We start from the raw sequence: 13,964 nt of genomic DNA on the forward strand, positions 1-13,964 counted from the left end.
ACATTCATTAAAATACATATTGTCGTTTAGCACAAATCAATTGAAAATCGAGAGATTAAATAATTAGAAAAGGACGGAAGAAACCGAAGAGAGACGAAAAGCCACATAAACCGAGGACGAAGTTGTTAAAAAAATAAATAAATAAAAATAAAAAAACGGGAAAAAAGGGAAAAAATAATATAGACACCAGTACAGTCATGTCCGAAAAAAGCAAGAGAATCATGAAAGATCTGCTTCTCTGTATATACATTTAAAAAAATGCAGTAAAGAAAAATACGAATGAAGGGAACATTTCTTTTCTAGACATTACCATTATACATATGTACTGTAATTATATAAAACATTAATAATACATATTTTCGAGATACACGACCAGTCGGAAAATGTTTGTTCAATGAAGACTACGGTTCGATCTAACGCATCATTAATTATATTTAACGTAGAATCGATATTTACATGTGAATACACTCGCATCAGCATTTATATGTAAATATTTGACTAGCGTTAAGTGAAAAAAATTATGCATAAACTTGCAAACTTCGTAGTTTTCTCCATACGATTACATATTATTCCTTTGTAATTTCGATGAATGCTAAAGGCCTCGTTATTTTCACATATTCTGATACACGCATGTTTCGAACTGAAACTATTATTGAATTTAGACTTTTAAGATCGTTCTGCTGTTATAAATCCGTACAAAAACCATTGGTACAGTATAACTTGGAAATTAAAAAATCTAAAAAAAAATTACATGATCTTATATGATATTTTATAGATTGATTTTGCCATTCATTTTATTCATTTAAACTGAAAATTTATTTTCGAATTATACCAATACATTTTTTATGATTAACGTCAGAATATTAATATGTATTTTGTAGAAAAATATGGTTATAATAATTTTCTTATTTTTTTTAATTGATTGTATAATTGTATGATTGAGAGTCTAGTCGTAAAGAGATGAAATTGTAACTTAAATTTATAAATATTAAATGATGAAGTACTTGTATACACGTCATATACATCTGAACAGACAACCAAAATATGATTATACAATGAATGCGTACACTCACGAATTAAAATATTAATTAATTCTATAGTAAAGTTGTATGTTAGATAGTTTAAATATTTTTAACTCTTACTGTCGATATTGGCATCTAAAACCTCTCTTAAATTTTAGTAAATAAATAACTATTTTCTTTTCTTTTCTCTTTCTTTTTAATAATTGATATATGAAATAATAGATATATAAAATTCATAAAAATTATATCGAATTATCGACAATTAGATAAATCATTAAAAATAAAAAAAGAATTGAAATAACATTTACAATTATAAAAGCTACTATCAAATATTTTTCATGTGCAAATATATCAGGAAATGTAAAATGTAAAATCGCAGAAATTGATAAGTATCGATCAATGTAATTGCTCGCTCTTGTTGTTTTTTTGTCAGAAAATAATGAAGAAAAAACAAAAAAATACTCCGTGGATATGACTGTACAGCGTATTAATTTGTCCGGAGGTACATATATCGAAAATCCTTTTTCAAATCGAAGTATTAAGGATTGCATATTGTACATAAACAAGATATTTTCTATATAAAGGACATCGCTCGGTAAGGCCGATGACTCGAAAAATATTGCAATATTATGATAATTCTTTTAAGCGGTAGGATAGCCTTTAATCGTTTTATGTAATGTAATGATAGAAGAGGGTCTGGCAGAATAAAAGTGAAAGTTCTGTATTTAAAAATGTTTTTTAAGTCTACAATTATTCACTTATTTATTTTTTTGTTTTTCAAATGTACATTAATTATGTTCCAAACTATTAGAATTAACATTTTCGAATTCTTTTCGTTGATTTTCCACCTCCTTAAGTTAAAAATATTAAATTAATCATTGATAAATAAAATAATAATGAATAATAACGAATTTTTTATACAATTTTAAAAAATCATAAACTTACTTGTTGAATAATGTCTAATAGCATTGTATTTTCATTAGATTGAAAAAATTCATTTATTTCTTGTGGAATACAAAAATGATTTGGAATTTTTGGTTGAATACCAATTTCTTCGCCAATAAATCTAAATTCTGGAGTACTTTCTACAAGATTCTGTAGTTCTTCGTATGTAAAAAGTGTTCCTTTGACAACAGATTCATCCAAAGGACCAAAATCAACTATTTTTACTTTTTCTTTTTTATATCGTATAACATCAAATGAATCTATATCACAATATATTATATATTAAATTAAATAAATTTTTAACAAAGATATTCTATAATTACTTACAATTATTCAATGGAAATCTATCTTTAATACGTTCCATAAATAAGCTTTTGATATCTGTTTGGATATTATATTTTTCTGATTCATTATAACTATGATATTGTGATATATCTCGTTGACTGATTGCTGGAAAAAATTCAAAATAAAATATTAATTCATTATAAATAATCAAATAACAAATGAATTATGAACATTCTAAATATTCTAAAAAATTTGTAATTTCTTACCTATAAGTTCATTTTGTATTACAAAACATCGAAATTCTGTACAGGGATTAATATCTCTCCATTTCTTTAATATAAGACAAGATTTTATAGGAGTTTCATAATCCAAATAATTTTTTGCATTATTCAAATCTTTAGCAATTCTATCTGAACTTTTTAATAATAAATATATTTCTTCCAATGTTTTGCATTTTAATGTTTTAGTTGGTGCAACCCAAGTTGCATCCTAGAAATAGATGCATATACATGATAAAATTAAATATTTTTCAATAAAAGTCAATAGATAATATTCATACCAAAGGTGAACTCCAATTACTTTTTATAAAAACTGCACCATATTCATCTATAACATTTTGAATTTGTTGACTAAATTGTGGAAATGTTGGTTGAACCTCAAATAAATGCTGATAGAAAATAATTTTCAATTATTTTTCATGTAACCATATAAAATTTATAAAGGAAAAATATTATAAATTTTAAAAATATTATAAATTTACATCATCATTTATTACTGGAGATCCATCCATCCATTCTGTATTTTGTAAAATTGTATTTGTTGCTTCAACAGGTAAAATAAATGCACCATGTTCCAAATATTTAAGAACTTCGTCAGGAATATAAATAATTGTTGCTTTTAAAGAATCTTTACAAAATAAAGGATACCATGATGTAAAAGAACATTCAGGTTTTAAAATATTGACCATATTAATTAATGCCTAAATTGATCAAAAACTTTTATTAACAAATTGAATTTTTAATTAATATTTATTAATTTAATAATTTCAAATTTATCATTTACTTGATTTTAATATTTTTCAAGTTATTTCGTTATATATGATATAAATTTTAAAATTTATTATGTATTTTTTTTAATAATTTATTTCAAATATCACTGAAATAAAAATTAAGTTCACTTAAGTAGAAGTGTTTACTTAGTCACATATATATAATATGCAATATCAATGATGCCACTATTAATAAAATTAAAACTATTATTTTGACAAAAAATAATATATGAAAATATAGATTTCCATTAAAAAATTAAATTTATATAAATTATATATAAATAATTTTAAATAAATTTTTGTGTAAATTTTCATAACTAAAAATGAAATTCAATCATAATTAAATCACTATATAGATCACGTAAAATATAAAATGGCAACTGTACAAAGACAATAGGCGTCGATTTCTTTGATCATATTTTTCGTTTCTGTTATAAAAGATATAATATATTCTTATATTTAATTAACAAAAATATTTATATTTATTGAATAAGTTTTTACGAACATTAATTTTAACAAATTATGAATCAATTAATGTGAATTGATTTATACAAATATAAATAATTTTGAGTAATAGTTAACCTACCACTATCGTGTAATTATTATCGCGTTTTTATAAAATTTATAACGGAAAAATAATTTAAAAATGATAAAAAATATCATTTTAAACAAATATTTTATAATTAAAAAAAATGAAAAGAAAGTTATGTTGTCTATTATACATGATTTATTAAACGTGTCAACATTGATATTTTCAAATTCATGAGATTCGATTATATAAATATTTTAATTAAATTATTGTAGTGCACAATCTCATTACATTTTTTTTAATAATATGGGTAAGCAATATAATTATTATAAGTTGCATAATTACATTATTTAATAAAAGCTCAAATTCTATTTATAAATTATAACTAAATTTTTTTCTTCTGTGTGGCAAGTGATGGCAGGGAACGAAAATACATCTGGATCTTTAGCAGAAGATTCGTTATCCACAAGATTACAATGGCTTCGTCAACGTAGAGAAGCATTGCAAGAAAAATTAGCACAAAAAAACAATGAGCTTAAAAACTTATGTGTAGAAGAAGCGGAATTGACTGGTGTTTTACCACCAGAAATTCCATTAGAACCTGGAGAAAGTCCACCAATATTCCGTAAAAGAATCGGAACAGCATTTACATATCCACAGAATTTAATTAATAAATTGAAAACAAATGAAGTTGTATGTTTCTAAAAAATTTCAAAAAATTAAATTAATATCTTGTTCAAAATATTAAAATAAATAATTTATTATTTTATTTTTTAGGAGGAATCTGCTTTGGAATTAGAACGACAAGTTCAAATTGGTATAGTAGAAGCTGCTTTAGGAATTGTGAATGATCCTAAAGAAAGCAAAGCAGTACGCCGTAAACATAGACTTGTTTATCAACAAAGTCAACGTAGACTTCAAGAATTGGAAGCACGTTTAAATTTTCTAAGACAAAGTCGTAATAAAGCACATCATTCAACACAATTTCAACACTCTACCATTTGTAATGCTCAGTCACATTTACATGCTAATGTGAAACATAGAACAAAGAAACCTCGACCACCATTAGATGGCACAAGTATGATAATTTTTTATTCCAGATATAAAAAAATCATACTTATTTAATTTTACTTTAAATATATTTTTTTCACAGTTAATGACGTAAATACTAAAATTACAAGAGGATTGCTTCAAGAGAGTGGTATAAGTTTAAGTCCATTAGGATCCGAAGATAAATGTAATGCTTATCCTAATCATGGATATGACGATCAATCCCTAATACCTAATAGTTATAATCATAATCACATCAATCCTTATTGTCCAACAATTTCTGATCAGCGACAAAGTATCAAAATAATTGAACATGATCATAACGATAATCAAAATGTTTACATATTATCCGATCAATGTCGCACGCGAACATATTCTCATGGCAGTGGTAGTTCACGTACTCAAAACTTTTATCAAGATAGTGAACGATTGTATAGACCTTTGCCAAATACATATACCGAAGATGAGCGACAATTACGATATCGTCAATTTCAACAAGATCAAGTACATAATTATCAACAATATTCTGACCATAAACAATTGGATAATGATATCCAACGAAGATGTGGACAAGAATATTATGAAAGAGATTTTCGTACATTACATTATACACATATACCTGAATTCCCAGTATATCATAAAAATAATTCTCAGTCACAATCTGTAATAAGACGAGACCGCGATATTAACACAAATAAAAATTTACGATACACAGATTCACCAAGTGAATCACAATTACCATCAGGTTATTGGATGCGATATGAAGATGAAATTGTTTGGTGCACAGATGATCAATTTGCTTCAGATAGATTTGGTAGTTTAGATCGAAGAAAACGCAATGCTGTTCAACATAGTAGTAGTATTGGTACTGATATACAACCACGATATCGTACAGTATCTGTAGGCTGTAGTAAAAATTCTTCTTACATTTCATCTCAAAATACTTCTGTCCATTTACTTCCATTATCCGAACAATCATCTAGTAACAATAAAATGTTACTACGTACCCAATCTTTAGGTAGTGTAGAAAAATGGCAATCAAGTCATTTGCATGATAATAAAGATACAATAGATAATATTGGTAAAAAAGGAAAAGAAAAAGAATGGTATGAAACTTCTTTGGATTCAGGCACAAGTCCAGGATCAGATATCAATTTAATATCATCACATAAAAATATTCATTATCAATCTACTCTACCTGTTTGCTCTAAATCATCAACTGGTGAAGACAAAAATAATTATATGCCTTCAGTTAATCATCGTAAAAGTGATATATTGATGGTTGAAACTGATCAACATTTGCAATCATTATCTTCTCGTTACGAACCGACACATATAAAAGTGCTTGAAATTCCAGCGGAATCAAAATCACCACAAGAAACGAATGAAGAAACAATTGTGTTGGGATCTTCACAAAATTGTACAATTGTACAAGCTGGAAGATATCAACCATATAGAGAAGTTACAAAACCTTTTGAAATGTCTGATTTCTATAAATATTCTACTAAATTTCGTAAAAGAAATGAAACGAATGAACAAAATATTTCAAATGAAATTCAAAATGATTCTCGAGGATCACACTATATTGGAACAAACGATATACTTGGAGAATCAGAATCAAATATTATACATAATGGTTCAATTGCTGGTTCAGTTCAAAAAAGAATTTATCAACCGGTTCAACGAATGACATGTCAACCTTATCTCACATCATTAAGATAATTTTTAATTGTCCATAAAGTAGATGTAATTTAATAGAATAATATGATACAAATAATATAGGCTGGACCTATCTGAATATTCAAAATATTTAAAATTCATTTTCAATTTTTAAAAATTTTTGATTTAATATGATAATTATAGTTTGAGATATTTTTTATAATTTTATATATTATAATCTAAATTTTATAGATTATAATATTCAAATTAATTAAAATTAATAGAGAGACCTGAAAAGTGCCTTATTTTTGTTGAACTTATCATTAAAATTATAACTAAAATTCAATTTATAACAAATATATTATAAGATAAATTCTTATATAAAAGAAAACTGCTAATGAATAATTTTTAACATATTATATCAAGATTTTCTAACATTTAATTATCTAGAAATTCTATTCTAGAAATTAGATTTTACAATTGATAATCATGATCAGGCTTAAAAATATTTTTTATAAAAAAAAAATGAAGTAAGCCAAAAAATGATCGTGTTTATTGTATAAATAAAAAATAAAAATATAATCTTTTATAATTTTACTTTTATAATTTTACTTAATATTTATAAAACATAGCCGAAAGTTATTTTTAAAATAATTTAAGAAGTTAAAAATACATTTGAAAGATAATAAAAATGTATAGTATTATTAAAACAATAAATTTTAAAAAGAAAATATATAAATAAGTAATAATTATAAGAAATAATTATTTAAGTATATTTCAGTATATTATACATTTATATTATACTTTTATAAAAGTATTTTATAAAAGTAATTTTTTTAATAAATTTCTGTACAATGTAAAATAAGAATAAAGACATAAAAGAAAAGATTTTGACAGAAAAGGAAAAATTTCTGATGTATTAATTCAAATGTTATACTTTAATTATATTTATTTAAAAGAAATATATAAACATAACAAAATTCTATTTAGTTTCAAAATATATTCTTATAATACATTCTACTTAATTTCGCAATTTTAATTTTTGTATTTAACAATTCAATGTATACTCAAATTAATATTATTAAATTATATAAATATTATATATATAAGTTCAATAGATATGAATAATTCTTATTTTCTCTCTTTTCATTTTATCTTTATTACTTATTAAATATATTGTCTAAAATAATATAGTAATTTGTTAAAAATAAATAAAAAAAATTGATTGATTTAACTTTATCTTTAATATTCTTTAATATTTTCATAAAAAAAAAACAGTGTTACATTTTTTTGTAATTATTTTATGTATGTATATTTTATTTACAAAACAGTATTGTATTATTTCTATGAAAAAATACCAGTGAATAAAAAATATTCTTGAATTTAAGAGTTTTTTAATACCTATATTTAAATTATCACAAAAATTAACATTTCAAATTAAATTTACAATTTACATAAATCTCAAAAGATACATTTTTTTTTTATTATTTATATGATTGATCATACTATTAAATATTAAATATTTAAAAAAAAATTTCTTCCGCGATATTCTTTTACATTTTACTATTTATTTAGAGAACTTAAGCGTTCATTGTCCTATTAATAAATATTTTAAACAATTATATGTTTAATAATTTAAAACTATAGTACATACTAACTTTGTTAACTTCTATATTAAAATATAAATATTAATAAAAATTAATATAAAGCTATTAATTTTGTTATATTTTTATATAATATTATGAATAACATCGAATAATGTGCTGATAATAGAAGATTAAGAAAAGATTTAATGCCTTCTATAATAAAAAATTTTTGTTTGATTATCATTTGTAAAATTATATTAATTTAAAAAAAATTCATATAAAAAATAGACAAAAGCAATATATCAATTAAAAAAATTAAAACCAATCAATAAATAAATTAAACAGGATTAAAATCTACATTATTTGTTTCAGTCAAAATATGTGTTTAAACTAAATTAATTTAAAAAAATTATTATTCTTATACATAACGCATTTTTTTTCTTTGTAGAATAAGATATATATTAAAATGAATAAAATATAATAAAAAGAAAATTAAATTTTAAATTATATAATGAACAAAATCTTATCTGATAAATTTTTTGATATAGTACGGAATAACAATCAATTAATTATACCTAAAATATAATTTACCATTAACTAATTTCATCTTAAAAATTATCTCTCATACTATCACATAAATTATTATAAACTATGATACACTTAAATAGTGCAATTGCAAAAACATATACGCATAACATATTATATGAGCGAAGCATTGTTTTTCACTTTACAACTGCACTTCACAAAATGAATTAAAATTGAACTTACAATCAGACCCATTGGCAGTGTATATTTCCCTGCTTTTTGGACAATAACAAGACATACATTATTGAAAAACACATTAGAATCCATAAATTACATTCAATGTTATCAAACAACATGATTATTATTCTTATTGATAACGCATAAATTTTAATAATAATGTTAAAAAAAAATTAATATATAACACATGAAAGTTATATATTTTAATTACTTTCATATGTTACTTTCATGTTTTTTAATTGTGATAGCATATTAGATGCATTAACATTATATTAAAATGAATATACAAATACATAATAGATAAAACAAAAATATAAGACAAGTGCTTTATATAGGGACAATATACAGAATATTCTAAATAGATTTATAAGCGACGTTAGCAATAACAATAAACACTTAATTATAACAATTCGCTATAAAATTAACAGTATAGAAATTCTATAGAAAATATAAACAATTTACATATTTTATCATGAAAAGATTGTTTGAAAAAACTTTCGATAATATTAGGTCTTATTGACGAACAATGTGATTATCTTATTCTTTAAAGACAACACTGAAGATAGATAATATTGTTGAAGAGAAGAGTATCTTATCACTAAGTGTAATAATAAATGGAATTTACATATATGAAATATTTTTAAACAATTTGATAATCAAATCAAATTTGATAATCAAAAAAAATATATAATCAAATATTCATTCAGAGCAATAGATTTAGAATATAATCTTTTAATAGAAAAAATCATTTTTATAAAATAACTAATAAAAAAATTGATACCATATTCTTTGGTTTTTATTTCTATTTATAAAGCTCTGATTGCCTTTTTTTCATACCAGTGAAAATAATAATTTATTTTTTTAATATTATTTATTTAAAAAATTTAACTTAAACTTTTAACTAAAAAAAGTATCTAAATATACTAAATGTATATTTAATGTATTTAATGCAAATATAAAATGCAAAAAGATAAAATAACAAAGATTCCAAACAGCTTTGAATTTAATACTCGTTTATAAAATAAATTTTATTTGTTATTTTTTTCTATATCTGAAATCTGTTTGTGTATACTCGCTAAAAAGAGTTTTTTTTTTTATTATATTTAGCAGTACACACATTCAACCAAATTTTCATACTATCGCCCAGACATACACTTATTATATAGAACACTCGATTTGCGCAATTTATCACGGTTATCTTAAAACTATTAATTAGAAACTAACGCTATACAGTTTAATAAGTTAAGGAAATTTGTTAAGTGTTCGCAGAGCCATAATTGGAGGTAGGACAAAACTTGTTAATTGTATCCTCAATATGAATAATTGATACTCAAATAGATATTACATACTGATTATTACGAACAATAGATTGTTTATATATTTTACTATCTTATTAATTCAAATCAAAATTTTACATTCTATAAATTCTTCATTATCCAAGTTGAATAACAAATAAATATAATAAAAGTTGAGGTTTTTTTTTGCTGGCAAAAAAAATATAAGTACCCAACCGAAATTAAAATTAATTCTAAACTAATAAAGCTATATACGTTATAAAAAAATAAATTTATATTTTTTTATTTTATTTAATCTGTTTTTAAGCAAACATTAAGTTTCAAGCCAAAAATTAATAATAAGTATAATATTTACGAAAATAATTCTATTAAAAATCTTAAACAATGATTCTCCTCAAAAAAAATAAGAATTTCTTAATAAAAATTTTAAATATATAAATTTACTTTTGTTGTTATAAAAAACAATATTTATTTATTTTATTTAAAAAAAGATATTTAAAGCCAAATTAAAAAAGGATAGAAACAAAATTTTTTATTTTTATACTGGCAAATGATTATTATATGATATATTCTATTAATCGAATTAATTTGGACCACTGATATATAATAGATTGATGCATATTTTTATGATTGAGTATTAGTTGTAATAATATTGGTCAAGATACATAAACAAATTCGATTAGAAAATAACTATGTAACATTTAAAAACTTGCCATTGTACATGAGACTGTAACCTCTTTGTTATTGTTTTTTGTTGTTATTAACTTGATATTATTTACATATTTTTCACGTAAATATTATCAAGTAAAAGCACACAAATTTTTCATTAATGTAGTTGAGATGTCTTTAAATCATAACCATTGAAACAATTTATAAACTACTTGTCTATTCAGCCATTGAAACCACATACAAGTGGTGGATGAGATAGATGATACAGTTAACAACAATAGTAGCAGATTACTAAATTAATACAACTACTCAATCTAAAATTCAAATTCAGACCATTCAGATTCTTCTGAACCTGAAAAAAGGGAAACAATATCTTCAAGATCTACATCATATATCCAACGAGTGTCTCTTTCTTCAAAAAAGTCCCACAAAATTATTTGCTGTAAAAATTTGGAAATCTTTTACATATTTTTAACATTACTCAATGTTAAAAAACCTTTTACATATATTTAACAATTACTCAATGTTAAAAAACATAATATCAAAATAAATCAATAATATTTATTATTAATTGAAAAATTTTGAACTTACTCGCAAAATATCATCTGCATCTGCATTACGCCGTTGACGAACAGGAGGACCAACATCTGTTTTAGTGCCATCAGGAAGTGCATGTAGATAAAAGCACTTATTGCCAAATGGACATTTACCACGTCCTTTATTGAAGTACTTACAATCTTTAGTACTATAATAAATAAACAATATAGTACAATTAAATATTTTAAATGTATATAATTTATCTTACCTTAACGCACATTTGTAATCCATTATTAATTTTTCTTTCTCTTCTTTTGTATCTACCCAGTACATACTTGGACATACAAAGTCAGAGGTAGCACGACATTCTGGACAAGCTCTTATAATTTTATTGTCAAATTGTTTAGCTTGTCTCCATTTTCTAATACAACTTAAACAAAAGCAGTGATTACAATTAGGTAAAATACCAAATCTTTGTTCTCCAGATGCTTTTTCCATTATAACTTCAAAACAAACACCACAAGATTTTTCTCTGCTACGTTGAATAGCAAATGAAAGCTCCATGTCTACTTCATGTTGTTTGACACATGCCTGGAACATTAACATTAATAATGATTTTACTAATAATTTATATATTCTGTTTTATATATTTAAACAATATAAACAATATAATATTGAATGTATAATTACATTTGTATGTTTCTTTCTAAGTTCCTCGTTATATGGATGAAGTGCAGCACGATTACATAATTCACAAATATCTCCATGTAAATATGTACAATTACGTTTTTTGCAAATTCCAGTTGCTTCTGCATATGGACATAAAGGTTCTAAAGCTGGACTGGATGCTTGACCAGATGGATTTACAGCTTGAGCATAAGATATTGAAATTGAAGAATTTATAGATGTTCCTGAAGTTGTAGAAGCTTCATTTGTGGAAGATGATCCAGCTATATGTGAAGGTATAAATTCTGGTGCCTTTACCCATTCCTCAGCAATAGAAGTATTGTCTTTGCTGAAAGTACATAAATATATTTTAATACATCATATTTTTTATCTTAATTATTATACATATATATGTATATGTATGTATGTGTATATGTATATGTATGTATGTATATATATATATGCAGATATATGTCGTATATTTTTATATACCATATTATATAATTATTATGTGATATGCAAATGGTATTACGACTTAAATCTTGCTGAACTATAATGTCATCTGACGACAACATACACATTCTTTATTGTTGTCGGAGTTGAAATATTTGAAGTGTGTTGTCCAGGTGATGAACTTTCTATTGAATTTGCATTTACCAAATTGTTATCAACAGTTTCAGTACTATGACGAAAATAGCACTGATTTCCAAATTTACAGATACCAAGTTTAAAAAAGCGACAAACAGTATTCATAGGTGGGGCAGAAGAAGATATTATAGTTTCATTATTTCCATCATTCCAAATTCCTTGAGTATGTCGGTATCTGCAATTATTTCCTTCACGGCACATACCATTTTTAAAATAACTATAATAAGAAAAAGTCAAAATTAAATTATTATAAAATATTAATATAAAATATTATTATAAAATATTTTTATTTATCAATAAATAATAACTAATAAATATTAAAACTACTTATGAATTTATATAAATCTATATTGTATTTATTTTATATAAATACATATATAGAAATATGTAAAAGTCATTAAAATAAATTTTTAAAATTTAATATTTATATATGTTTGTTTACTTACACAATATATATCTAATTTTAATACATTTTTATTTACATAAAATTAAACAACAAATTATATTTTCATGATATAATTTCTTACAATTAATAGAATAATCATTAGAAATAATTACAAAATAATTTCTTACCGGCAAACAACGCTCTGTGTCCAACTGTCGGCCATTTTCTAAAGCTTCCACTTTAACAATAATCGACAACGCGTCCTAGAAGGATCGCGTACGATTTTTTTGGAGTACAGTTGAAGAATATTGAAAATTTATCAGAATAAACGTACACTTTTATATTGCAAAATGTCTCATGCTATACTTCAATTTTATTTAATAAATAGTTTTTTTACAGATTTTTAAAAAAAGATATTTCTTACACACCGAGATTTTTAGTTTCTGTTCTTTTTTTCTTTTTTATTATTTTTGACGTTTCTTTAAGTTTCCTTTTCCACTAAAATTTTATCCTTGTACATGTGTACAATCGTTTTTATGCACTATTGTATAAATATTTAACATATACTGTAACTCATTGACTTTATACGTGAAAGCATACATATACGTCACGACTAAACACAGGCAAATTCACATTTAACCGTTATATACAAAATAGAGCATGCGCTCGAAAGTTTAAAATATTTAAAAGTAATTTATAATAATAATTGATTAATAATAAAGATTAATGAATTCAATATTATATATAATTATTTAGTATTATTAAAAAGAAATATAAACAAGGACATAAAGTTATAGAATATTTATTTAAAATTAACTTTCTTATCTTATTTTTCTTTTATTAATTTTTATTAAAACAATAATTTTATATTTGTTTTG

At 23.1% G+C, this 13,964-nt stretch overlaps 3 protein-coding genes across 4 annotated transcripts; 1 reads left to right on the plus strand and 2 right to left on the minus strand.

The window, feature by feature from the left end:
* Window positions 1-1,746: 1,746 nt before the first annotated feature.
* On the minus strand, window positions 1,747-3,455 carry LOC102671758 (cell division cycle protein 123 homolog). The gene is made up of 7 exons (XM_006618217.2): window positions 3,315-3,455; window positions 3,013-3,231; window positions 2,812-2,919; window positions 2,519-2,741; window positions 2,295-2,417; window positions 1,968-2,227; window positions 1,747-1,873 (listed from the first exon to the last, which is right to left on the minus strand). The coding sequence occupies exons 2-7, from the start codon at window positions 3,217-3,219 to the stop codon at window positions 1,811-1,813; spliced, it is 984 nt and encodes a 327-aa protein (XP_006618280.1). The 5' UTR covers window positions 3,220-3,231; window positions 3,315-3,455; the 3' UTR covers window positions 1,747-1,810.
* Window positions 3,456-3,666: 211 nt separating this feature from the next.
* On the plus strand, window positions 3,667-6,682 carry LOC102671622. Its single transcript, XM_006618216.2, has 4 exons — window positions 3,667-4,139; window positions 4,242-4,522; window positions 4,607-4,907; window positions 4,983-6,682. Exons 1-4 carry the CDS (start codon window positions 4,136-4,138, stop codon window positions 6,599-6,601), a joined length of 2,205 nt encoding a protein of 734 aa, XP_006618279.1. The 5' UTR covers window positions 3,667-4,135; the 3' UTR covers window positions 6,602-6,682.
* A 4,040-nt stretch (window positions 6,683-10,722) lies between these two features.
* On the minus strand, window positions 10,723-13,731 carry LOC102671900 (probable E3 ubiquitin-protein ligase makorin-1). 2 transcript variants are annotated; one of them, XM_006618218.2, is made up of 6 exons: window positions 13,275-13,731; window positions 12,631-12,918; window positions 12,078-12,402; window positions 11,656-11,978; window positions 11,442-11,595; window positions 10,723-11,290 (listed from the first exon to the last, which is right to left on the minus strand). In XM_006618218.2, exons 1-6 carry the CDS (start codon window positions 13,307-13,309, stop codon window positions 11,165-11,167), a joined length of 1,251 nt encoding a protein of 416 aa, XP_006618281.1. In that variant the 5' UTR covers window positions 13,310-13,731; the 3' UTR covers window positions 10,723-11,164. The 2 variants fall into 2 exon arrangements, with proteins under 2 accessions (XP_006618281.1, XP_031367573.1); XM_031511713.1 differs by lacking the exon at window positions 13,275-13,731 and having other exon boundaries at window positions 12,546-12,818.
* Between the last annotated feature and the right edge of the window lie 233 nt (window positions 13,732-13,964).

Source organism: Apis dorsata, unplaced genomic scaffold (genome assembly GCF_000469605.1).
Source record: "Apis dorsata unplaced genomic scaffold, Apis dorsata 1.3 scaffold_344, whole genome shotgun sequence".
Lineage (NCBI taxonomy): Eukaryota > Metazoa > Arthropoda > Insecta > Hymenoptera > Apidae > Apis > Apis dorsata.